Source organism: Amphibalanus amphitrite, unplaced genomic scaffold (genome assembly GCF_019059575.1).
Source record: "Amphibalanus amphitrite isolate SeventyFive unplaced genomic scaffold, NRLGWU_Aamphi_draft 000846F_arrow, whole genome shotgun sequence".
Taxonomy (NCBI): domain Eukaryota; kingdom Metazoa; phylum Arthropoda; class Thecostraca; order Balanomorpha; family Balanidae; genus Amphibalanus; species Amphibalanus amphitrite.
Genome location: NW_024882340.1, coordinates 122941 through 148371, shown reverse-complemented (window position 1 = coordinate 148371; position 25431 = coordinate 122941). Strand labels below are relative to the sequence as shown.

The 25431-nt window shown below is 47.4% G+C and overlaps 3 protein-coding genes across 3 annotated transcripts; all 3 read right to left on the bottom strand.

Annotated features, from left to right (window-relative positions):
- Positions 1–105: 105 nt before the first annotated feature.
- Positions 106–4331, bottom strand: LOC122367038 (proteoglycan 4-like). The gene is made up of 2 exons (XM_043339807.1): positions 4212–4331; positions 106–2394 (listed from the first exon to the last, which is right to left on the bottom strand). Exons 1-2 carry the CDS (start codon positions 4329–4331, stop codon positions 235–237), a joined length of 2280 nt encoding a protein of 759 aa, XP_043195742.1. The 3' UTR covers positions 106–234.
- Positions 106–9472, bottom strand: LOC122367039. Its single transcript, XM_043339808.1, has 2 exons — positions 4212–9472; positions 106–2394 (listed from the first exon to the last, which is right to left on the bottom strand). Exon 1 carries the CDS (start codon positions 9001–9003, stop codon positions 6622–6624), a length of 2382 nt encoding a protein of 793 aa, XP_043195743.1. The 5' UTR covers positions 9004–9472; the 3' UTR covers positions 106–2394; positions 4212–6621.
- An 11430-nt stretch (positions 9473–20902) lies between these two features.
- LOC122367049 (keratin, type I cytoskeletal 9-like) lies at positions 20903–24795 on the bottom strand. Its single transcript, XM_043339827.1, has 4 exons — positions 24768–24795; positions 24436–24521; positions 23398–24137; positions 20903–21842 (listed from the first exon to the last, which is right to left on the bottom strand). Exons 2-4 carry the CDS (start codon positions 24518–24520, stop codon positions 20952–20954), a joined length of 1716 nt encoding a protein of 571 aa, XP_043195762.1. The 5' UTR covers position 24521; positions 24768–24795; the 3' UTR covers positions 20903–20951.
- Between the last annotated feature and the right edge of the window lie 636 nt (positions 24796–25431).

The following is a 25431-nucleotide window of genomic DNA, read 5'->3' as shown; positions in this document are numbered from 1 at the left end:
AAGTTTATCTTTACGTGATATCTATTACATTGTGAAGAGGTGCGCCCGTGAAAAACAGCGGGGCAGTTTCCCTCCAAGCCTGAGTCCTCTGAGCAATATTCATAAATCGCTCTTATTGATCTATTCATGCATCATAAACACGTCGATACACACTGCGTACCTATATAGATACACAGTCGCTAGCAATGAACATCAGCACTGTACGTAATCAGTTGAATCCCTACCATGCATTGTTCACCACTCAGCATCAGAATTCGCGTTCATCGACCTCAGTGGCGAAGGTGTGCGGCTCTCCCCTTCTGTTCCCCGACCTCGAGCGGTGCTCGGCCTCCTGAACACTCCCGTTGGTTCCACCTCCGGGTCAGGGGACAACATGCGAGCCGGACGGTTCGACGCTTCAGGCTTTGGTTTGGATCCCCCGTGATGGAAGTCAAATGTGGGTAAGATGTCATGCAGCTTCCTGGACACAGCCCTGGCCAGGGATATGTGCTCTTCACCCTCTACTTTTTGAGTATGTGGCGAATGCGAAGCCGATCCAGGATTAAAGTTCGGCATAATGTCGTGCAACTTCTTGGATATGGCCGTGGCGATAGTCCCTTTGCGCTCCCTGGCATGGGCCAGAGCTTTCCCAGCTTCAGGGTCTGTTTTCTGCACGACGGCCAGCTTCTTGAATTCTGACGGAGTGAAATGTACCGAGCCTGTGCCCGTGTCGGCTGCATGATCGTCAGCCGAGTTCTGAGGACTTGGTTTCAGCCATTCAGGAACTGGATCAGCTGCAAGGCCGGACGGTCCAGCAGGGCTTGCTTTGTCCCCATCTGGCGCTGGTGAGACCTCTCCCTTTTTCTTCTTGTGTTTCTTCTTTTTGTGTGACTTTAACTTTTTATGGTGGTGGTGGTGACCCCTTTTGCTCTTTCTTTCGGAGGTATCTTTGCTTCTTTCCTCGTAAACATCTTGATCCTGCTCTCCATCTGGAGTGAACGCATCTTCTGGTCCTGCTGGCGATCCTTTGTCAGAAATCGAAACTGCTCGACCGGTGTCATCATCTGTTTCCTCATGACTGACAGCATCTTCGTCAGCTTCACTGTGCTGGGGGGACGCAGCACTCGCTTCACGATGCTGGACCTCATCATCATCACTTTTACTCGTCTCCACAGCTGACTTGGCGACTGGACCTGATGACACATCCACGCTCGGTGGCTTTAGCGCTTTCATCGCCAAGGGTTGAGAACCAACAGACGGTGAGACCTTCGCGATTGTGGGTGCTGTTGGAAGCGATGGAGTGGCGGCAGCTTTTGTGGAAGATGGCTCGGTGGGAGGCTTCTGAGTCGGAGGAGCTTCTGCGGCGCGGAACGTACTGTCGGGAGGAGTTGACTTCGCAGGGGTGTCCCTGGGAACATCAGAGATAGGCGTAGAGGGTGGTCCACCAGCAGTTCCCTCACTCCTCGTGACTGCGTCCGGCACCGAGGTGACATTGCTGCTGGCCGTAGCCTCAGACTCATTAGCCTTTGCTTCCAATGCATTTTCAACTTCAACCTCAGTGGAGGGCTTTTGCGATGTGGTCGAATGTACGGTTGGAAGTTTGATCTGATTTTGAGAAACAATAAGACCGGGAAGCAGCGATTTTCTTTTTTCGAAGTTCTTTGGGTCCTTCAGCTGCTTCTTGACGGTAACCGGGGATGGCTGGATAATTTGTGACGTCTTTCTCTTCTCAAACAGCTCCTCCTTATCGATACTTGCTGTGCTCAGACTATCCTGAACCTCCACTAACTGTTCAACAGGCTCGACCTCTACCTCTACCTCAGGCTTGGCTGACTGCTCATTGACGCGTCCACCTATCGGAGGTAGCGGAGACTTTTGCAGCCTAGTCACCGCGGATGGCTCTGTCTCACGCTCCTCACCAAGGGGCTGAAGGGCGCGGGCGGCGGCGGTGGCCGGTCCCACCGAGCCCACCTCCCTAGCGCGGTGATGGACCACCCAGTCGCCGCGGCCCTGCTGCCGGGGAGCGGCAGCGCTCTGTTCGCGCTCCTCCTCGCCGGCGCCTCCCTGGGCGGTGACGGCTCGCCGCCGGTGCACCAGCCTCGAGGCGCGGCTGATGACCGCGCGGAAGAAGCGCTGGCCGATGGTCGACCGGCGCTGCTCGTACCGCGCAGTGGCTCTCGGGTCGATCGGCTCAACGTCATAGTGAACCTCTCCGGAGGCCTGATGGCCGCTGTAGTTCGGCTCACCCGTCTGCGGGACCCCCTCGAAGGTCTGTTGCGCGGAGTTCGGCCCTGCCTGCAGCTGACCAATTTGAGGGCGCCACTGACCGTCAGAGGTGGACGGTTCGTGCCAGACCAGCTCCAGGTGGAAGGGCAGCGTCTGCGCGGGACGCTGCTGATGGTGCCCGCCGACTCCCTGAAAGAAGAATGGAGCATAGCGGTGATACATGCGTAGGTACCGAGCTGGTGAGATGGCAGCCAAGTCGGAGCCTACCATACTCTCCCTGTCTCGTAATGGTACTGGTAGGTGCCTATATGTTTGATGAGTGCGGATCATGGGCTGAGGCTAGCATTGGAGGCCTCTGAAAAGACCATTCGGCAAAGCGAAACATTGCAATGCACGCGTTAGCTGCTATATGTGCTTGGTCTGTTGTCGATGACTAAATTTCTATGACCTTTATCGGTGTTGATGTTGATGTTGATGCTGTTTATATTTCTTTTCCTTTTTTGAAAAAAAAGAAATTGACAGAATAGTGAATACAGTGAATAGATAAGTATTCATCTAATTGGTGAGAATGTAAGACATATCCTAATCAGCTGATCTAAATGAATTGAAAGGCATTAGTAAATAGGTGAAAAGGCATTCGACCAAATGCAGTATTAAATGCGTAATAATACACATAATGGTCCAAACGCCATGTATACGAATCAATTCATCTGAAAAAAGAAGACAATCCTTTAACCCGCGCCCCGTAGGGCTACCGGCGGACCCTACCACCCGTAGGGGGGGGGGGGGCCGTTTCGGCCCCCCCCCTAAGATCTCGGAAAGTTACCGGCCGATTTTCAAAATTCAAACGGCGTTCGATAGCCCCACCCGGGAACTACCTTGTGACCAAATTTCATTGACCTAGGTCAAACCGATGACGTCACAGGTCAGGTCAAAGGTAAGATTTTCACCGTTCACAGGCAATTCAAGAAATGTGCTGTGAAAGCGAGTAAATTGGTAATTTATTGAAAACCATCGATGGTACATTGTTCGTCAAACACATACTTTGCTATCTGAGGTCACTGATACCAGGTCAGGTCACAGCGAGGTCAGGTCACCGGGGGTCACAAAATGAATGTGTCGTGTGATACATGTTTTATGGTCCATTTTACATGACAAATGCGATTATGTGGGTTAGGCAGCCTTTGGGGCCAGCCTAGGTCACGTTTTTGTGAAGGTCAGGTCAAGGTCAGGTCAAATTAGGTCAAATTTCAAAGTTGATATTTCTGCATAAAATGGGTATCGATTCGATGCAGCTCGTCACGGGGAGTCTAATGGTGGTCTTCGTTTTGCTCTACGAGTTCTAGAATTGCCAAAAATTGAGTTTGAAAATTTGACGTCGTAATTTTTGAACAGTTTTTTCGCTATAACTTGGCCAAAAAACGAGCTATCGATCTGAAATTTGGTATGTAGATAGAAGACGGTAGACACTATCACATATATTCCGTTTTTTTCGAAACTCAAAAAACTTTTTGGATTTTTTGGCGAATATATCCAAAAAAATGCTTTTTTGATTTTTGGGGGTCAAAACTCAAAAAATTTCAAAAATTCGAGATAGCAGTTTTGTAGCCCTGTCAATTCTACACCTTTTATGTCTTGATCATTTTTCTGTATCTTCAAAGCTGTAGTCCTGACAGGTCTTCTCGCGAAGGTCTTTTTTCGGTCGAAAATGACAGAACATGACGTCACTCTGACGTCATTTGTGGCCAACCTATCATAGCCTCTGGACAAATTTTTGGTCACAATGTGTAAAATTGATGCCCGGAGGGGTCCTGAAAGTTTGGTGGCGATATCTCCAGCCGTTTAGGAGATATCGACCGAAAAGGACAGGGGGGGCCGTTTCGGCCCCCCCCCCTACGGGGCGCGGGTTGCCGGAGGCAATAGACGTTGCAATCGGATTAGCGGTTTCACAATTCACACTACACCGACGTCCGAGATCACTAGCCAGCCCTGGCTGTATGACCCACCTGATAGAGTCGCGGCGGTCGGCCGGGCCGCTGCTTGCCGACCCAGGTCCACCAGGGGCCGCGGTACACACCGTTCATCATCTGCAGCTCGTTCACCAGGTGCGTGCTCTGGAATATCATCACCGTCAGCAGCAGCGTCTCCAGCAGAAGCAGGAAGGCCACCAGGAATCCGTGGTCACTGGCCCACTCCAAAATGGCGATGATGCATCCCTTGGTGTAAATGGTTTGACTGGCAATATTGCGGTCGACCTTTTGTACGTTTGCTCCGCAAAGGGCGTTTCTGGAAGTGGTTTGATTCCTGCAGCAGGACCAGGGCACGGCACATCGCTCCGCGCTTGGATTGTCAGCGGAACATTTGAAATAAATACTAATATTCCAATCTTGAAATCCCTCTTCACGGAGACCGCAGCAGCGAAAGTTGATTTGCAAATAATCCATTGTGTCCTCAATATCTGAGCTTGATCGATAGTTGACAACCAGCCGGTCTCCTAAAAGACTGCCGACAATTTGTTTAGCAGCTCCAGTGAACGAAAATATGAAAAGTGCAGTGCACATCTTCAAAGAGAGTATCACAATGAGGGCGATGTAAAAGATGCGTATCAGAATAATGTTTTCACGGAAAACGCCAACAAAACCACACAAGTTAAAGGCAAAGTTAATCAAGCTTATCACGAGAACAATAGCAGACAAGCTTAGGACGTGTGGCGAAAAGGAATCTGTCGGTGCATATTCGTGACTTCTTCGTGCATCTATTATGAAAGCGCTGATCCATACCAACGAAAAACTAGTGCACAGAAGGAATGAGATTACAGCTAGAAGCACTCGTTTGTTTGTCTCATTGATGTCTTCTACATAATGAGCTCTCAAGGGAAAGGGTTTCCATTGTTTTACTGCTTTGACAATGCTTTCAAACACTGTCAGCAGATCCAGTTGCGTGTCACTTTCGTCCTTTGTGTCTTCCAGTGATTCTCCTTTTGGGCTAGATTTAGATGCATCTTCTTTGGACTGTAAGACTTGCTGGGCATTTGTAGACATTTCATGGTAAGAAAACCAGTGTACCAGAGCAATGAACTAATGTCTTCGACTGCAACCATTTGAAACCACGCAAAAAATTATGCCTGTCCGATTTGACTGAGGATAAATCATAACATCACTGCCTTGTTACTTCTATTGTAACGTTAAGTTATCTTCAACAAAGTATCTGATGTAGCGGCAATGAAAAAGCAGCTGGCATGGTATTTCTATTTAGCAAGGCTATATAGCCCAGCAGATATCTGGAAGAATCTTGCAAGCTTGTCTCCTTCGCCCTTGGGCATGGACAAAGCAATTTAAAATATCATTTAAGCTGCCCCAAGAAGATTGCTCGCAGATGAGTCGCTATGATGATGGGTTACAGATTGTGCTCAATATGGTAAAAGTACACTTTGGCTACAGTGCAGATAAACTGTGCTTAGGATGCGCCATATATGCCCCCAGTCATTCTTTCATTACTTCATTGACTTTGTCTTGATATCTTGATATCGTTCGAATCGCTTGATAATGTGCGTTTTCGCTGGCATTTACCTCCAATGAGGAAGATAATTGAAAAATTGATATAAGCTTGATCAATATCTGAAGAAATGGTATGCAGCGCTCTAGCGAGGAACATCTTGATATATGTAGTTAGGATTTTAAATGACCTTTTCCTCGATAATTAATTGGAAATTCAATAAAAAGTAAATATTATATTGTTTGGCAAATTTTCGAACAACAGTTCATTCTCAAGCCACATGAAACAATTGACAACGAAGTTTTATAACTGCCGCCAAGCTACATTTTTTGAATTCTCACACGTGATGTACAAGGTGGTCTTCTTAAAATCAGAAATCTGAACTTAATCGATCATATCCCAAGCTGTTCCGAATCCACCTATTCACATATACATACATACATGACCATCAAAAGTAATATGCGAGCATAATCACATAAATATATACATGGTTCGTTTTGGTCGTGGTCGTGATGAATAGATCGCGTAGCATTAAAAAAGGTGACAGCAATGACAATATAAACACTTTGGAAGTCTCGTAGCAGATTATGTCGTGTAAAGTTCGGTTCGGTTTAAACAATCATACAAATGCATACAACTACTCGTAATATGCGAGCACTCTCAATTCCCATACATGAATATGGTTCGTCTTGGTCGTAGTCGTGCTAAATAGCTGATCGTGTCGCATTAAAAAAAAGAAGACAACAACAATAACAATACAAACACTTCGAAAGTCTCGTAATAGATCGTGTCGTAAAAGGTAGGGTTTACACAATCATACATATGTATACATCTTCGAATCAAGCGCAGTACCTAACAATTATCCACACATAACAAATTTCAATGACAGCCAGTGGATAATGAAAACAAACAACTATCATTCTATAGTATGGGCCATGAAGACATGTTGGAGTTGAGTTTTGGGCGCTTCTTTTGGATCAGGAGGGATTCCGCGATTTTCCTATCTGGGTGGTCTTTCGACTTATACAAAACGCGTACTTTGAGGGGAATGCCTCCTTCGTGGGTGGAGTGGCACTCTTGAAAATGATCTCCCATGGGGGTGTCATGTGTTTTGTTGAGCGCGTCCCTCAGGTGTTCATTGAATCGTAAGCGCACCGGGCGCTTCGTCTCTCCCACGTATGTTACGGTCATCCCATTGCTTTGACAGACAGTACATGTAATCTCATAGACTAAGTTTTTCTGCGTGCAGTCCCCAGAGAACCCCGATCTGCATGTGTGACATCTTTGACCTCCTGGGCATAAGGGCTTACATAGTGCTGACCTCACTAGTTTATCTTTTAGTTTTTGTGAATTTGTCCATGCTAACTTTACATTGAGGCCTGATTGTCTCACTTTGCTCTTAACTTCGCACAACAGTCTTTCATCTACGTAAGGAAGTGTGAGGAATCCATCACAAGGTTCTTGGGTCCTGTTCCTTCTAGTTCTTGAGTGAGTCTTATTCCCCCTAGCCTCTCTGAGCAACCTGATCAGGACGTGGTTTGGGTAGCCATTCTTTAAGAGTAACTGCCTTATCTTTTCTACACTTTTCCTCTCCTTCATGCTGCTTGATGAATTCCTGATAGCCCGTTTAAATTGATTTCTAGCCACGTTGAGTTTGGTCGACTTTGGATGTGCAGAATCGAAATGAAGGATAATGCCCGAGTTCATGGGCTTGATGTAGAGCTCTGTCTCAATTTTTGTGACATCGTCCTTTTCCTCGACCGTCACCAATGTGTCTAGAAATGGCACTCCTTTTTCTTTGTCAGAGTAGTCTAAAGTGAACTTTACCGATGGATGTAGGGAGTTGAGGTAAGCGAGGAAGTCTTTGAGCGTCTGCTCACCGTGAGTCCACACTCCAGCATAATCATCAATGTAGCGTACCAGGAACGACGGGCTGTGAGTGGCTCCTTCTAGGGCACGCCTTTCAAACTGGTCCAAGAAGAGAATGGCTATGGGAGGAGCACAAGGGTTTCCCATCGCGATCCCCAGTGTCTGACGGTAGTACTCATTGTTGAATGAAAAGACGTTCTTTGTGAGGCTTTCTTGCAGCAGTTTCCTAATGTCCTCTACCGACAGCCCAAAAGTGTCTACATCTTTTAGATGGGTGGCCAGCTTATCACAGACTGCATCAATGGCCTCCGAAATAGGAATGCTGCCGTACAGGTTCACCACATCTATGCTAAAGAAAATGGAACCTTTTGGGATCCCCTGTTCTTGAGTGTGTTCATCTAGTCTTTTCAAAAAGTGTTCTGTGTCCCACAAGTGTGTTGGAACAAATTGTAGTAGCTGTTTCAGGACGCGCTCTAAAAGACATGACATCTTTTCAGTAGGACCACCGCAAGCTGAAATAACAGGTCTGAGTGGGACCCCCTCCTTATGGTCCTTCGGAACACCATAGAAAACCGGTGTCCTGCTGTGGTTCGGGATCAACTCCTTAATCGTGCCCTCTGGTAACTTATCTCTAGAAACATCCTTGAATATCCTTTTACATTCTGCCTCGACTTTAGGTACTGGGTTCTTGTCTATAGCTTCATAGTTGTTCCGATCGTCTAAAATAGCATGAGATTTGTTGACATACTCCGTCCTATCCATGATAATAAGACCTTTGCACTTGTCACTCTGCTTTACAACTACGTTGTCGTTTTTCTGTATCTCGTCCAAGAACTGCATTTCACTCTCAGTTACGTTGCTCTCAGACACATGGTGCTTTTTGTAACACCTAACTACGTCTTGTTTTAGCTTTTTTAGCTTACATTCAACTTCCATAGCTGCGGGCGGGGGGAATCTTTTGTCCGTGTCAGGGAATCTGAAAGACAGACCTGACTTTAACCTTGGCATACCATTTGTCGTCATTCCTGGAGGCTGGTCAGCAGACTGACCGGTCGCTGGAGGTCGGTCGACAGACTGACCGGTCGCTGGAGGTCGGTCGACGAACTGGCTGGTCGCTGGAGGTCGGTCGACGGACTGGCTGGTCGCTGGAGGTCGGTCGACAGACTGACCGGTCGCTGGAGGTCGGTCGACGAACTGGCTGGTCGCTGGAGGTCGGTCGACGGACTGGTTGGTCGCTGGAGGTCGATCGACAGACTGACCGGTCGCTGGAGGTCGGTTGACAGACTGGCTAGTCACTCGAGGTCGGTCTGCAGATAGGCTGGGCGCTGGAGGCTGGTCAGCTGACTGATCGGTCATAGGAGGCCGTTCGGCAGGCTGACCGGTCGTTGGAGGTCCGTTCGAGGCTGGTCGGTGCGTCGTTGTGTCGTTTCGCATTCTTGAATTCGTCCGTCGAATCTCATCTTGCCAGCGTTTGGCGTACGCTAAACGTTCGACTCCCTTTTCCACCTCCAATAGAATATTGCTGGATATCTTTTGTGTGATAGCGAAGTTAGGTCCCTTGGAGAGAAGCGCCAGATCTTGTGCTTGCAAGTCTAGTGACGAAAAGTTTTTAACCCGATCTTGAGCCAGAGGTGGACTGCTTCTCTCTTCGTTCTGGTTCGAAGTTTTCAGTCCGATCAGTTTCTGAAACTTCCTGAGCAGTCTTGGACGATTCTCTTGTATGGTGATGTCGAACACCTGGCTGCAGGTTTGTTTGATGTTGTTGACACTTTGAGCTTCGAGAAACTCTTCGGTTTCCGCGAGAAGTCGATTACGTTGCCTCAAAAGGTAGGCCTTCGTACGGAACGCCTCCGAGATTGACTCGTTCAGCAAGTTAGTCTTAAAGACATCACATCTAGTCTTGACAGAGACATTGTTGCTAAATAGCTTATTTACAGAACTTATTTCATTTTCATTATCTTATTTTTCTTATTTTCATTATCCACTGGCTGTCATTGAAATTTGTTATGTGTGGATAATTGTTAGGTACTGCGCTTGATTCGAAGATGTATACATATGTATGATTGTGTAAACCCTACCTTTTACGACACGATCTATTACGAGACTTTCGAAGTGTTTGTATTGTTATTGTTGTTGTCTTCTTTTTTTTAATGCGACACGATCAGCTATTTAGCACGACTACGACCAAGACGAACCATATTCATGTATGGGAATTGAGAGTGCTCGCATATTACGAGTAGTTGTATGCATTTGTATGATTGTTTAAACCGAACCGAACTTTACACGACATAATCTGCTACGAGACTTCCAAAGTGTTTATATTGTCATTGCTGTCACCTTTTTTAATGCTACGCGATCTATTCATCACGACCACGACCAAAACGAACCATGTATATATTTATGTGATTATGCTCGCATATTACTTTTGATGGTCATGTATGTATGTATATGTGAATAGGTGGATTCGGAACAGCTTGGGATATGATCGATTAAGTTCAGATTTCTGATTTTAAGAAGACCACCTTGTACATCACGTGTGAGAATTCAAAAAATGTAGCTTGGCGGCAGTTATAAAACTTCGTTGTCAATTGTTTCATGTGGCTTGAGAATGAACTGTTGTTCGAAAATTTGCCAAACAATATAATATTTACTTTTTATTGAATTTCCAATTAATTATCGAGGAAAAGGTCATTTAAAATCCTAACTACATATATCAAGATGTTCCTCGCTAGAGCGCTGCATACCATTTCTTCATACACAACAAGAAGTGACCGCCAAGAAGTGCTCACAAAAATGATGAAAAACCCAGAAAAACTAGCTAAAACGCTGTTGAGAATTGAGTTTTTAACTGCCTGCCGCAAAGCAAAGGTTAGTCCCCGTTTCATCACTGATGCCTTAAGTTCTGTAAATAAGCTATTTAGCAACAATGTCTCTGTCAAGACTAGATGTGATGTCTTTAAGACTAACTTGCTGAACGAGTCAATCTCGGAGGCGTTCCGTACCTTTTGAGGCAACGTAATCGACTTCTCGCGGAAACCGAAGAGTTTCTCGAAGCTCAAAGTGTCAACAACATCAAACAAACCTGCAGCCAGGTGTTCGACATCACCATACAAGAGAATCGTCCAAGACTGCTCAGGAAGTTTCAGAAACTGATCGGACTGAAAACTTCGAACCAGAACGAAGAGAGAAGCAGTCCACCTCTGGCTCAAGATCGGGTTAAAAACTTTTCGTCACTAGACTTGCAAGCACAAGATCTGGCGCTTCTCTCCAAGGGACCTAACTTCGCTATCACACAAAAGATATCCAGCAATATTCTATTGGAGGTGGAAAAGGGAGTCGAACGTTTAGCGTACGCCAAACGCTGGCAAGATGAGATTCGACGGACGAATTCAAGAATGCGAAACGACACAACGACGCACCGACCAGCCTCGAACGGACCTCCAACGACCGGTCAGCCTGCCGAACGGCCTCCTATGACCGATCAGTCAGCTGACCAGCCTCCAGCGCCCAGCCTATCTGCAGACCGACCTCGAGTGACTAGCCAGTCTGTCAACCGACCTCCAGCGACCGGTCAGTCTGTCGATCGACCTCCAGCGACCAACCAGTCCGTCGACCGACCTCCAGCGACCAGCCAGTTCGTCGACCGACCTCCAGCGACCGGTCAGTCTGTCGACCGACCTCCAGCGACCAGCCAGTCCGTCGACCGACCTCCAGCGACCAGCCAGTTCGTCGACCGACCTCCAGCGACCGGTCAGTCTGTCGACCGACCTCCAGCGACCGGTCAGTCTGCTGACCAGCCTCCAGGAATGACGACAAATGGTATGCCAAGGTTAAAGTCAGGTCTGTCTTTCAGATTCCCTGACACGGACAAAAGATTCCCCCCGCCCGCAGCTATGGAAGTTGAATGTAAGCTAAAAAAGCTAAAACAAGACGTAGTTAGGTGTTACAAAAAGCACCATGTGTCTGAGAGCAACGTAACTGAGAGTGAAATGCAGTTCTTGGACGAGATACAGAAAAACGACAACGTAGTTGTAAAGCAGAGTGACAAGTGCAAAGGTCTTATTATCATGGATAGGACGGAGTATGTCAACAAATCTCATGCTATTTTAGACGATCGGAACAACTATGAAGCTATAGACAAGAACCCAGTACCTAAAGTCGAGGCAGAATGTAAAAGGATATTCAAGGATGTTTCTAGAGATAAGTTACCAGAGGGCACGATTAAGGAGTTGATCCCGAACCACAGCAGGACACCGGTTTTCTATGGTGTTCCGAAGGACCATAAGGAGGGGGTCCCACTCAGACCTGTTATTTCAGCTTGCGGTGGTCCTACTGAAAAGATGTCATGTCTTTTAGAGCGCGTCCTGAAACAGCTACTACAATTTGTTCCAACACACTTGTGGGACACAGAACACTTTTTGAAAAGACTAGATGAACACACTCAAGAACAGGGGATCCCAAAAGGTTCCATTTTCTTTAGCATAGATGTGGTGAACCTGTACGGCAGCATTCCTATTTCGGAGGCCATTGATGCAGTCTGTGATAAGCTGGCCACCCATCTAAAAGATGTAGACACTTTTGGGCTGTCGGTAGAGGACATTAGGAAACTGCTGCAAGAAAGCCTCACAAAGAACGTCTTTTCATTCAACAATGAGTACTACCGTCAGACACTGGGGATCGCGATGGGAAACCCTTGTGCTCCTCCCATAGCCATTCTCTTCTTGGACCAGTTTGAAAGGCGTGCCCTAGAAGGAGCCACTCACAGCCCGTCGTTCCTGGTACGCTACATTGATGATTATGCTGGAGTGTGGACTCACGGTGAGCAGACGCTCAAAGACTTCCTCGCTTACCTCAACTCCCTACATCCATCGGTAAAGTTCACTTTAGACTACTCTGACAAAGAAAAAGGAGTGCCATTTCTAGACACATTGGTGACGGTCGAGGAAAAGGACGATGTCACAAAAATTGAGACAGAGCTCTACATCAAGCCCATGAACTCGGGCATTATCCTTCATTTCGATTCTGCACATCCAAAGTCGACCAAACTCAACGTGGCTAGAAATCAATTTAAACGGGCTATCAGGAATTCATCAAGCAGCATGAAGGAGAGGAAAAGTGTAGAAAAGATAAGGCAGTTACTCTTAAAGAATGGCTACCCAAACCACGTCCTGATCAGGTTGCTCAGAGAGGCTAGGGGGAATAAGACTCACTCAAGAACTAGAAGGAACAGGACCCAAGAACCTTGTGATGGATTCCTCACACTTCCTTACGTAGATGAAAGACTGTTGTGCGAAGTTAAGAGCAAAGTGAGACAATCAGGCCTCAATGTAAAGTTAGCATGGACAAATTCACAAAAACTAAAAGATAAACTAGTGAGGTCAGCACTATGTAAGCCCTTATGCCCAGGAGGTCAAAGATGTCACACATGCAGATCGGGGTTCTCTGGGGACTGCACGCAGAAAAACTTAGTCTATGAGATTACATGTACTGTCTGTCAAAGCAATGGGATGACCGTAACATACGTGGGAGAGACGAAGCGCCCGGTGCGCTTACGATTCAATGAACACCTGAGGGACGCGCTCAACAAAACACATGACACCCCCATGGGAGATCATTTTCAAGAGTGCCACTCCACCCACGAAGGAGGCATTCCCCTCAAAGTACGCGTTTTGTATAAGTCGAAAGACCACCCAGATAGGAAAATCGCGGAATCCCTCCTGATCCAAAAGAAGCGCCCAAAACTCAACTCCAACATGTCTTCATGGCCCATACTATAGAATGATAGTTGTTTGTTTTCATTATCCACTGGCTGTCATTGAAATTTGTTATGTGTGGATAATTGTTAGGTACTGCGCTTGATTCGAAGATGTATACATATGTATGATTGTGTAAACCCTACCTTTTACGACACGATCTATTACGAGACTTTCGAAGTGTTTGTATTGTTATTGTTGTTGTCTTCTTTTTTTTTAATGCGACACGATCAGCTATTTAGCACGACTACGACCAAGACGAACCATATTCATGTATGGGAATTGAGAGTGCTCGCATATTACGAGTAGTTGTATGCATTTGTATGATTGTTTAAACCGAACCGAACTTTACACGACATAATCTGCTACGAGACTTCCAAAGTGTTTATATTGTCATTGCTGTCACCTTTTTTAATGCTACGCGATCTATTCATCACGACCACGACCAAAACGAACCATGTATATATTTATGTGATTATGCTCGCATATTACTTTTGATGGTCATGTATGTATGTATATGTGAATAGGTGGATTCGGAACAGCTTGGGATATGATCGATTAAGTTCAGATTTCTGATTTTAAGAAGACCACCTTGTACATCACGTGTGAGAATTCAAAAAATGTAGCTTGGCGGCAGTTATAAAACTTCGTTGTCAATTGTTTCATGTGGCTTGAGAATGAACTGTTGTTCGAAAATTTGCCAAACAATATAATATTTACTTTTTATTGAATTTCCAATTAATTATCGAGGAAAAGGTCATTTAAAATCCTAACTACATTGATCAATATCTATCCAATTTTTCACAATGAGCATACGATTTTATCATTTGATTTTCGTCCTTGCCGGCTGGCTGTAATTGTTTATATTTCATTAATGTAAAAGTCATAGTTTTTCCACCAACCCTGTCCGAAACACTTGGTTCTGTAAGCCATTTATGCTGTAATTGTATCGTCATTGTCTGTATGGAAAACGTTTAAACCTTTTAGGCTTCCTATAGGTATTCGTAAAAAATAAATACAAGAGACGAATCAGATTTGTTATCCCGCGCTCTCTGAGCCATTCAGCCGAACGTGCCCCGCAGGGGAAGGGGATCGATTGTGCCAACTGCCAAACTTCCGAACAGATGGTTATAGAAAGACGGCAAAAACAGCAATCGAAGAGCAACCAAGACGGATCTTAGCACTTTTCGCCTAAGTAAGCTACAGGCCAGGTTAAGGTCAGGTCAGTGGAAAAAAACTGCAAGTTTCTACGCTACTGGCTTTGAAGCTAAGCTGGCGAAGAATAGAGTATAGACTGAGACTGATCACCCAGAACGCGATATAAGCCTGCCAAAATAAAGTGCATTGCATGCATGCAGTGTCATGCAGGGTTCAAGGTCTAGGTTAGGTCAGGTCACCAACGACGAATTATTGAATTGGACATGAGCGGCACAGGTTTTACGGGTCATTTTACTCATAACTAGAACTCAGTGGGCATGCTCAACTAGTGATGTAAACTATACATGGATGAAGTTATTATTGTGTTCAGGTCAAGGTTAGGCCAAGTGATGTCAAATTTTGAAGTTTTTAAGACACAAAAAATGTGCATCTCATGCTACTGTTCGCGCCGAATCGAATGGTGCTATTTCTATTCCTGTATAAAGTCAGGGACTCCCCCTTTTTTATAATGTGGCTCGTCGTGACATATCTAAGATTGTATTGTTTGTTTTGTTGGGTTAGGCTCTTTCGTTCAATTGCGACCATTGCAGAGCCGAAATGACGATAGGAATTAGGGGGAGACATTGGTCTGGGCGGGCACCTTAGTGAGTCGTCGGGGCTGAGCTCATCCAATTGGACAGGCCACCCATCCCCCTGATGCTCACTGCACCCGGCATACGAGGGTGCTCCTAGGGGAGCTTCCCGGATGGGACATAATTTGCCCGTTCAGCCCGGAACACGGGGCTGAGGCACGAATGAGAAGGATTTGACTGTCTTGACGATGGAAATGACGGAACAGTGACTACCTACATTTTCAACCGATTCTGGTAAAAGTCGGGATATAGGTGCACATAACATAGGTTTTTGATATATTCGCATATTGCAAGTTAAAAAATGGGTACCTATTTATATCATACTTTTTTACGATTTTGGGTTTTTGAATTTTTTATTGTATTCTTTTGTTCAAATTTTGGATTAAAATCCAATACAGCAACAGAAACCTAAATAGCCATTTGAGATACAAAGTGGAATCGCTTACATACACACGTCTAGGTACGTCACGATACGTCACGTCATAATTTGCTTGACTAGCACGAGGGCCTGGCGCTAGTGTGAACGGACCTCAGCTCGGTCTGAGAGGGCCCAGGAGGCTTAACCCGCGCCCCACTGGGGTCTGCGTATAACACGCCCTACTGGGGGGGGGGGGCTATTCATAGCCCCCCCCCCTCCTAACTCCGAAACTACTGGGCCGATCGTCAAAATTCAAACGGCGTCTGATAGCCCCGGAAAAACTGTCGAGCGAAACCTAATTTCATTGACCTCGAGGTCACCGATGACGTCACAGGTCAGGTCAAAGTAAAAATTATTAGCATTTTGCTTGTTCACGTTTTGGGCTCTGGCCGCCGTCTTACAAGGCAGATCAGGCTCATTTTTGGATCACACACTCGTGAACAGATGCTCTAGATACCCCGAGGGTACCAAACTTGTACTTTGATTTTCAGGTCAAGGTCAGGTCATCACAGGTCACGAAAATATTATATCATGCGTCGGTCACGTGACACATGTTTTATGGTCCATTTAGTCCAGAGATTTCGAATGTGATGTCGTCTGTGTCATTCGAGGTCATTTTGAGTCGAATTTAGCTTAGGTCAGGTCACTTTCAGGTCAAAAAAGGTCAAATTTTGAAGTTAAAATTTTTCAACAAACAAAAGGTGTCTATTGGATGCAGTTTGAGCTCAGGAACACGATGGTGCTATTTATATTGGCGTACGATGTCAAATACGTGCTGAAAATTGATTTGAAAAATTAATAATTGTGAATTTTTTGCAATAATGCGTAAAACTTGGCCATTTTTGAAGATATTTAGCTAAAACTTGCTAGAGTTAGTCATGATAATGCGTTCTATCACATATATTCCGGTTTTTTCGAAAAGTCAAAAACTTTTTGAAAAAAATGTAAAAATATAAATTTTGGATTTTATTATAACAAATTTTCGAAATTTTCAAAATTTCAAAATTTCAAAATTTCGAAAATCCGAGATATCAGTTTGATAGCGCAGTCTATTCTTAGTCCTCTCATGCAAAGAAATTGGATCTAGCTTAAAAACTGAGCTCTTGGGAGCGATTGCCGTGGTTCAATGTTTTGCGTCGAAATCGGCCGAACATGACGTCACTCTGACGTCATTTCTGGCCGACCTATGGCAGCTACGAACATAAAATTTTGACACAAGGTGTCAAATTGATGCAGCCGAAGGTACTGAAAGTTTGGCGTCGATACGTCAAGCGGTTTGGAAGTTATTGCAGAAAAACGGGAGGGGGGGGGCTATAAATAGCCCCCCCAGTGGGGCGCGGGTTAACCCGCGCCCCACTGGGGTCTGCGTATAACACGCCCTACTGGGGGGGGGGCTATTCATAGCCCCCCTCCTAACTCCGAAATTACTGGGCCGATCGTCAAAATTCAAACGGCGTCTGATAGCCCCGGAAAAAAAACTGTCGAGCGAAACCTAACTTCATTGACCTCGAGGTCACCGATGACGTCACAGATCAGGTCAATGTTAAAACTATTAGCATTTTGGCTTGTTGACGTTTTGGGCTCTGGCCGCCGTCTTACAAGTCAGATCCGGCTCATTTTTGGTTCACACACTCGTGAACAGATGCTCTAGATACCCTGAGGGTACCAAAGTTGTACTTTGATTTTCAGGTCAAGTTCAGGTCATTACAGGTCACGAAAATATTATATCATGCGTCGGTCACGTGACATGTTTTATGGTCCATTTAGGCCAAAGATTTCGAATTTGATGTCGTCTGTGTCATTCGAGGTCATTTTGAGTCGAATTTAGCTTAGGTCAGGTCACTTTGGCGGAACCCTGAGTTGCCGAGCATTGGGCCCCCGCCCCTATGACCCATCCGGGCCAACCTGGGTACCGGTCCCACTTGAAAGGGACCGGTCGGCCGCCCGGGCGGGCGGGGCGCCGGCCTGTCGGGTCGGGTCGGCGCTCCCCTCGCCCGGGCGGTGGTTAGGGGGCACCCCCGGGAAAGATGATTTTCCGGGGGTGCGGGCGGGGGCTCGCGGCCCGTCTGGAGCGCCGGGGAGGTATCCACCAGATCTCCCCGGCCCGGGGAGGTATCCCACAGCTCTCCCCGGGGCCGGGACGGCATATGCCATGGAACGGCACCGTCCCGGTCTGGCCAGACGGGCCGCCGTACAAAGTTAGGGGGAGGCCGCAGGCTGGCGGAGCGCGTGTGGTCCAGCTATAGTGGTCGGAGGGTCTGTCGGGGCGGCGGGGTTGCGCGTGGGACCTGGTGTGTGTGTGTGTTTATTTCGGTGATGCTCTGTTTCGTTTTGTTTTGTTGAAGAGGTGCCTCGTAATAAGTTTATGCTTTTGCACCAATTCAACTTTATTTCTGTCCATTGTCCATGCCCATAATCATGAATAAACGACAAACAAACAAACAAACAAACTTTCAGGTCAAAAAAGGTCAAATTTTGAAGATATAATTTTTCAACAGAAAAGGTGTCTATTGGATGCCGTTTGAGCTCAGGAACACGATGGTGCTATTTATATTGGCGTACGATTTCAAATACATGGTGAAAATTGATTTAAAAAATTAATAGTTGTGAATTTTTTGCAATAATGCGTATAACTTGGCCATTTTTGAAGATATTTAGCTAAAACTTGCTTAAGTAAGTCATAATAACGCGTTCTATCACATATATTCCGGTTTTTCGAAAAGTCGAAAACTTAAAAAAAAATGTAAAAATGTAAATTTTGAATTTCATTATATGAAATTTTCGAAAATTTCAAAAATTCGAAAATCCGAGATGGCAGTTTGATAGAGCAGTCTATTCTGAGCCCTCTCATGCAAAGAAATTGGATCTAGCTTAAAAACTGAGCCCTTGGGAGCGATTGCCGTGGATCAATGTTTTGCGTTGAAATCGGCCGAACATGACGTCACTCTGACGTTATTTCCGGCCGACCTATGGTAGCTACGATATTCAAATTCTGACACAAGGTGTCAAATTGATGCAGCCGAAGGTACTGAGAGTTTGGCGTTGATACGTCAAGCGGTTTGGAAGTTATTGCAGAAAAACGGGAGGGGGGGGGGGCTATGAATAGCCCCCCCCCCCCAGTGGGGCGCGGGTTAATTAAATACTCAGGGGGATTCAGTATGGGTCTATTCCAGTCGCACTTCCTAACACCTCTAAGCTCCTCCAAGAGCAAGATAGGAGGTTGGAGCAGGGCCCTCCTCGACTTTGCAAGGGCTAAAGCTGCCACTGCCACTGGAACAGGGAAGTAATCTTGGAGGATTTTAGAGGTGTTAGGAAGTGCGACTGGAACAGACCCAACGAGTCCGGCGACTCCACCAGAATTGTCTGTTCCCTTAGATTCAGACGGCCGCAGTACTGCGTTTACACAGTACACAGTTCCAGACTTCTAGGAAATAAGCTGTACGGTCGACAGTGCCATATAACTTGTGCAAGGCTACTCGCCTTGGTGTCATGACTAAGAGATATGCTGGTATCAAAGTCATCAAACGGTGTGCAGAAATAACGTGTTTTGAAGCTGCCGTACCAAGTGTTTCGCCCAAATTTCACGGCGCCACGCGCCTCCGTACAAGTAAAAAAGAGTTGTAGTGTGTAGTAACACCAGACAAGCGGGCAGAAGCTCACGTTTGCATTTTTCAGATTGGCGGCATCGGAGTATGCACAATAGGCCGCTGGCAATTGTTACATACGTCAATAGTACTTGTCAACCTGAAGCTCAGCTTCGCACTTAATCGTAAGCCTCCATAAGGTCAATGCACAATTAGCGCAGCTGCTTGAAAAGGTACGGCGACTACACCTACTGTTAACGCCAGACCCCTTGAGACCCTAATTTTTCGCGATTACTTTTAAATGCGTGAAGGAATTTCAACCAAGCTCAGGACATGGCCGTTTCAAGACAGGCCGAAACTTTTACAATTTAGATATTTTATCGCCATTTCAATATTTCAGGCACTTGTCATTGACTCGTAATGTTAAATTTCGAGCAAGATTTTCATCCGGTGTGTAGAGGCTATCACCAGTCAGTCTGTGATACGTTATGACGTCACAGCTAAGTCCCGCCTCTGTGGTCTTGGCCTGCGGCGGTTTCGGGCCGGCGCGCGGTCACTCTCGCTGTGGCGGGGAGCGGGGACGGGCGACGGTCGAGCGGTGCCGAAAGCCGGCGGAGTTGTGCGTAGCGTCTTGGCTGACAGTGCCCAGAGAGCGACATGATGACTAAGGAGTCATAAATGCTCAATGCGCATTGCTTCTACAATGCTGATATGTTAGCTGACATTTTTTTTATATATAAGCTGCATATGACGGGCAGATGGCATATAACTGACATAAGGTTAGGAAATATTCACCTGTATTTAAAGCCTATGGCGTTGCAGATAATGCGATAATGGGATGTCGGATGTCACCAAGTAGCTGCCGATTTGTACATCGCTATGCAACCATCGAACAACGCAATAATAAGTTAATTGCCTGAGCTTCACATCATACGGCTCGCTCGTATTTCAAACAGATACCCTACATCGAAAATCGTATTTGTTAGGAATCGTTAACGTTTGTTCGAAGCACGACTGAGTAGTAGGTTGAGGAGTGATGGTCCTCTTGGTCCTATATACAAGAGTCAACAAGAGCCTAACATTTACTTGACCGTCTGCTGCAATTGACTCATAGCACGTGAAGCGTCAGCGAAATTCATAGTCCTTCACAGATGGCAGGGGTGTCGTTTGTACATACAGAGGTCGCTGATGGGCACGGGTCAATGCCGCAGTCGTGGGCGGAGCCTAATGTCATATGACGTAGAAAGCCTCTATCCAGGATGGAAAAACAGTTAACATTACGAGTCAATGACAAGTGCCTGAAATATTGAAATGGCGATAAAATATCTAATTTGTAAAATTTTCGGCTTGTCTTGAAACGGCCAGGTCCTGAGCCTGGTTGAAATTCCTTCACGCATTTAAAAGTAATCGCGAAAAATTAGGGTCTCAAGGGGTCTGGCGTTAACAGTACATTTGGGTTTCCAGTCTACCAATCAGCCCCCCCCCCCCCCCAGTCGAATGTAATGTGCAGTTACAAGTCACCGATCAGACCTAAAAATGCGCTGCAGAATGAACCGTGCAGCCACGGCAAACACCAGAATTTGGTACCCCAATGGTTCCGCGTTTCAGAGTGTAAAAAGCAGTACCGGTGTGTGTAGAGATAAATTTGCTTTGTTATTTTATGCCTAAAAATAAATACCTGCAGACAGGAACGTAATATCTCAGACCTTTTCAAAGCCCTTATGTTCTCTTACATAAACTCTTCTCCTGGCTCCTGCAACTCATCACCCGCCATTCAAAGCATGCATATCAAAGCCAGTCGTGTATTGAGAGCTACTATTGCGGTTACATTCAGTCATCAGTTCCTAGGGGGCGAGTAGGAGCCGCTACCGCTACCGCTGGCGCCACCCTGTCCGCCGAACCGGAAATCCAGGCCGCCAGAGCCATCTGTGCCGAATCCTCCTCCACTGCCGCCGGCAGACGGAGAGGCGTAGCCGCGACCGGGTCCGCCAGAGACGAAGCTGCCGCGTCCAGACCCTCCAGCAGAGCCAACGAATCTTTGTCCTCCAGATCCTCCAGAGACGAAGGCGCCGCCAGAGCCGCTAGCAGAACCAGATCCTTGTCCTCCAGAAACGAAGGCGTGGCCCGAACCGCTAGCAGAGCCAGTGAACTGTCCTCTGGATCCTCCAGAAATGAAGGCGCCGCCGGAGCCGCCAGCAGCGCCGGTGAATTGCTGTCCTCCAGATCCTACAGAGACGAAGGCGCTGCCCGAGCCGCCGGCAGATCCGGAGACGAAGCCCCCGCCGGAGCCTCCCGCCGATCCGGAGACGCTACCTGCCCCGGATCCTCCAGCCGAGCCGCCGACGCGGAACACGCCGTCGCCGGACTGGTCCACGGTCACCAGGTTGCACACGGTGACCGTCTGGGTGACCGTGAAGACCGGCAGAGTGCTGAACACGTCTCTGGTGGTCGTGGTACGCAGGGTGCGCACCTCTGCGCCCGTGACGACCGTCGCGTCGTGCGCGACGTTTGTGGTGACCGCGGTGCGGGTCACCGTCACGGAGCGGTGCACGGTGCGGTAGACGGTGGTCGAGGTCAGGAACGTCTTGAAGGTGGTCATGACGGCCGTGATGGTGGTGACGGCCGGCACCGTCTCCGTCTGAGTCACGTAGTTGTTGACCGTGTCCGTGTAGGAGACGTGGTCCGTCACGGTCCTGAAGCGGGTGTCCAGGAGGAAGTTGGTGCCGACCTGTGAAAGAGAGACAGTTTTCAACGAGATGTACGGAATTGTTCATTGATAGCTACTTACAATTAAAAATTAAATAGACTGAAGAAAAAAACAGAAAATATATGCTAGTCCAGGCGACAATCAAGTAGGTAAGTTAGCATTTATGATAAATGTTGAACAGAATTAACCCGCGCCCTGCTGGGGGGGGGGGTGTTTGAACACCCCCCTTGTGGTTTTTCGCGAATATCTCAAAAACGGCGGCGCGGAGCGCCGCCGTTTTTGGTACACCTTATCATACATCAATTCTACACATGTTGTGAAAATTTCAGACCAAGGTCATTCAAGGTCAGGTCACCAGGTCACTTGAAGTGACCTCACCTCATAAAAACTTTCAATGTCTGTCATAGCTACACCGAGTGACCGATCGCTTTGAAACTTTCAGCGATTGCTAAGGGCAATAGCATGTACAAAATGTATATCTCAGAATTTTGATATCGATGACCTAAGGTCAGGTCAATTTTGCGACCTCCCCATTATAAGTCAATGGGAGAAAATTGAAATGAGCCTCTTTTGGATGAAAGACATTATAAACACTCCCAAACACCGAATTACAAGTGTTTTAGACACACTGAACTTGAAAATGGTGTCCGTGACCCTTGTTTATGCCCTGAGGTCATCTCAGGTCACGAATGATATCTAACAGTTTTTCGCAAATAACTTTTGATAGAGGCATTCTAGAGCGATGAAAACGCCTTAGATGTGTTCAGCTCGACGATACGGATCGACTGATATGCAACATGACCCTTTCCGGTCAGGTCATGACCTTGACCTGAGGTCAAATTTTCAAGTTGACCCTTCAAGGTCAAGTTATAGTTCATTCGATGCGTCTTGACGAGAGGAACACGATGGCGGTAAAAGTAAGCTCGTACAAGGCTTGGGTCAAAAGTTATTGCAGAAAAACTGTTTTCGAAAAAATCGGCTATTTTTGCAGTTTTTGCCCCCTGCAGGCAAAACCGTTGACGTTAGGTCAAATCTGAGAGAATTATTCAGAAAGGGCGTTAATAGGGCTATCGAATGCGCTTTTCCGCGGCGCTGTAGCTCTATTGGTTCCCGAGTTATGCGTTGGCTTCTTGGAAATTTTCGACATTCGACCTGGAAATCGGCGAAATTTTGCCTTCAATGACCTCTGGTGACCTGACCTTTGCCCTGACCAAAAAATTGACCGAAGTGATTTCGTCATTATTTTTGACGCTCTTTCGAACGCCGCCTTCCGCGTATCGCTACGTGGCCCAGGAGCCGAGTTAGAAGGGGGGGTGTTCAAACACCCCCCCCCCAGCAGGGCGTGGAAATCCAGGACCCCCAGCAGGGCGCGGGTTAAACGTTACTGCGGGTGTAGGACTTTTAGGCTAAACTTGTTTGTTTAAATGGTGCAAAATAAAATTGCAAGGTAATGCGAGAAATGCCGTAAAAGTTTCTAAGCTGTTCTTTAGCATGTTTAAGAGGTAAAACCCAGCTATAATTAAAGAGTCGCGAGAACAGGCTAGAGACAGCTCCAGTCTGCACACAGGATCCTCACCGTGTAGCCGGTGGTGGTGACCAGTCGCTGGGCGCTCTGGACGTTGCCCTGCTGCAGGTGGGTGACCGTGTGGGTGATTGTCTTCGGCGTCGGCCGCAGCACCGTGGCCGTCACGTACTTGGTCTGGATGCTCTCCGCCACAGAGTGGATCACATTGGTGACCGTCGTGTGCGAGAACCGGGTGGTGGTCACCACGCGCGTGCTCGTCGGGCAGGTGAAGGAGGGCTCTATGGAGACTCGTGAGCTACCGAACCGGTCAGCCGTGCCGCTCGACGATCCAGAGCTGCCCGACGACCCAGAGCCTCCGGAGCCGCCCCGGAAGGCCGCGGATCCGCCGGCGCCGACCACGAAGGACGCAGAGCCGCCAGCGCTGCCGAAGGATCCGGAGCCGCCAGCGCTGCCGAAGGATCCGGAGCCGTAGGAGTCGGTACCGGCGGAGTCTGTGCCGAAGCGTACTTCAGAGCCGCCAGACCCGCCACCAGAGCCGTAGGAGCCGGCACCGGCGGAGTCTGTGCCGAAGCGTACTTCAGAGCCGCCAGTGCGGAACACCGTGAAACCTCCGGAGCTGGAGCCAGAGACGGAGCCTCCGGAACCTGAGCCGGAGCCAGAGCCGCCAGCGTAGGAGCCACCGCCGGCCGGAAGCGGCTGTCGGCCGAGGACCGTGAACTGTGGAGAGCTGATGCTGGACGCGACTTGGAACGCAGTGTTTCCGCCGGACGAACCATCGGAGCCGCCAGAACCTGCAAAAATATTTTTCTGGTCACAAAGGGTAATTATTTGATAGCCGACCACGCATTTCTGATATGGACCAGAGCACAACCAGATTAGACGCAATAAGCAAACTAACTTCTTAAAAATAAAATGATGCAACGCATGCGGTAGTTGCAAACCCGCGCCCCGCTGGGCTATTCAGCCATACGCGCCCTGCTTAAGCAGCAGTCAGTTCAGTTGGGCTTCGGCTCATAGTTCACATCAAATAAGGCACGACGAACAGCGTCCTACCAAAACAGGACCAAAGCTTCGTAACAGGGAACTCACCGAAACGGTTCGCATTGGCTTTGTTGAACTCGTAGCCTTGTCCGCTGGCAGACACGACCAAGCAGAGTAGCACCAGAGACTTCATCCTGAAATAAGTAGAACGGCTTCAGTCACACTGCAAGTGAAACACCACGCCAGCATGAACGACAGTTACCCCCGATTAAGTCGTGTAAAATAAAATTGCTTTATCAGGCACTAAAAATAGGCATCTGTTAACGCGTACTATACGAAAAGCTAGGAAAGCTCAGAGGAAACCAAAGTAATCTTGATCTTGAATCGACCATCAAAATTCAGTGCCTACAGCTCAAACTATCGCACTTTCCTTCACTTCCCTCACCTGACGATCAGCGGTTGCTCCGTGGTGATCCGGCCCGGGCACACGACTGGCTCCCCTCCGCCGGGCCGACCCCGAGGTCAGCGCCGGGTCACGTGAGCTCAGCTGTCCACGCCCCCCGGCTACCGCAGCGCGGCCGCGCGGCGTCAGCGGTCAAACGTGGGGCAGCGTCATAAATGGAACTACGGTCGTAAGGGAAAGATAACCATAGTTTTAGATAACATTATGCTGTCTCATTACAAGTATGGCTTATCTATAACCCATTTACGCCCTTCGTTGCGTTTTCGCAACGCAAGCAAGCGTCGACGTGATCGAAGCTTGAGAAGTGTGTAAAAGAGACTAACCGATGAGACAAGTTTCAGCGTGTGTAGCATGGTTGTGCGCATGATGCTACGCAGTTACAAGTCTGTGCGGCCGGTAAGTTACTGCCTAGAGCTCCCAGAGGGAAGTCGAAGGTTTTGTGAGTGATGACGTCACGAAAACCAAGATAAGTAGGCCAAGTGCTTAATAATATCGTAATGAAAATTGTGTAAACATACTCTGCAGAGTCCCTACAATAGCGTAGATATGCATTTTGTTAAGAAATAATGCTACAAAAAGGGTTTGTGACTATTTTCAAATATGACTACGGTCGCGTTGCGGGAACGCAACGAAGGGCACAT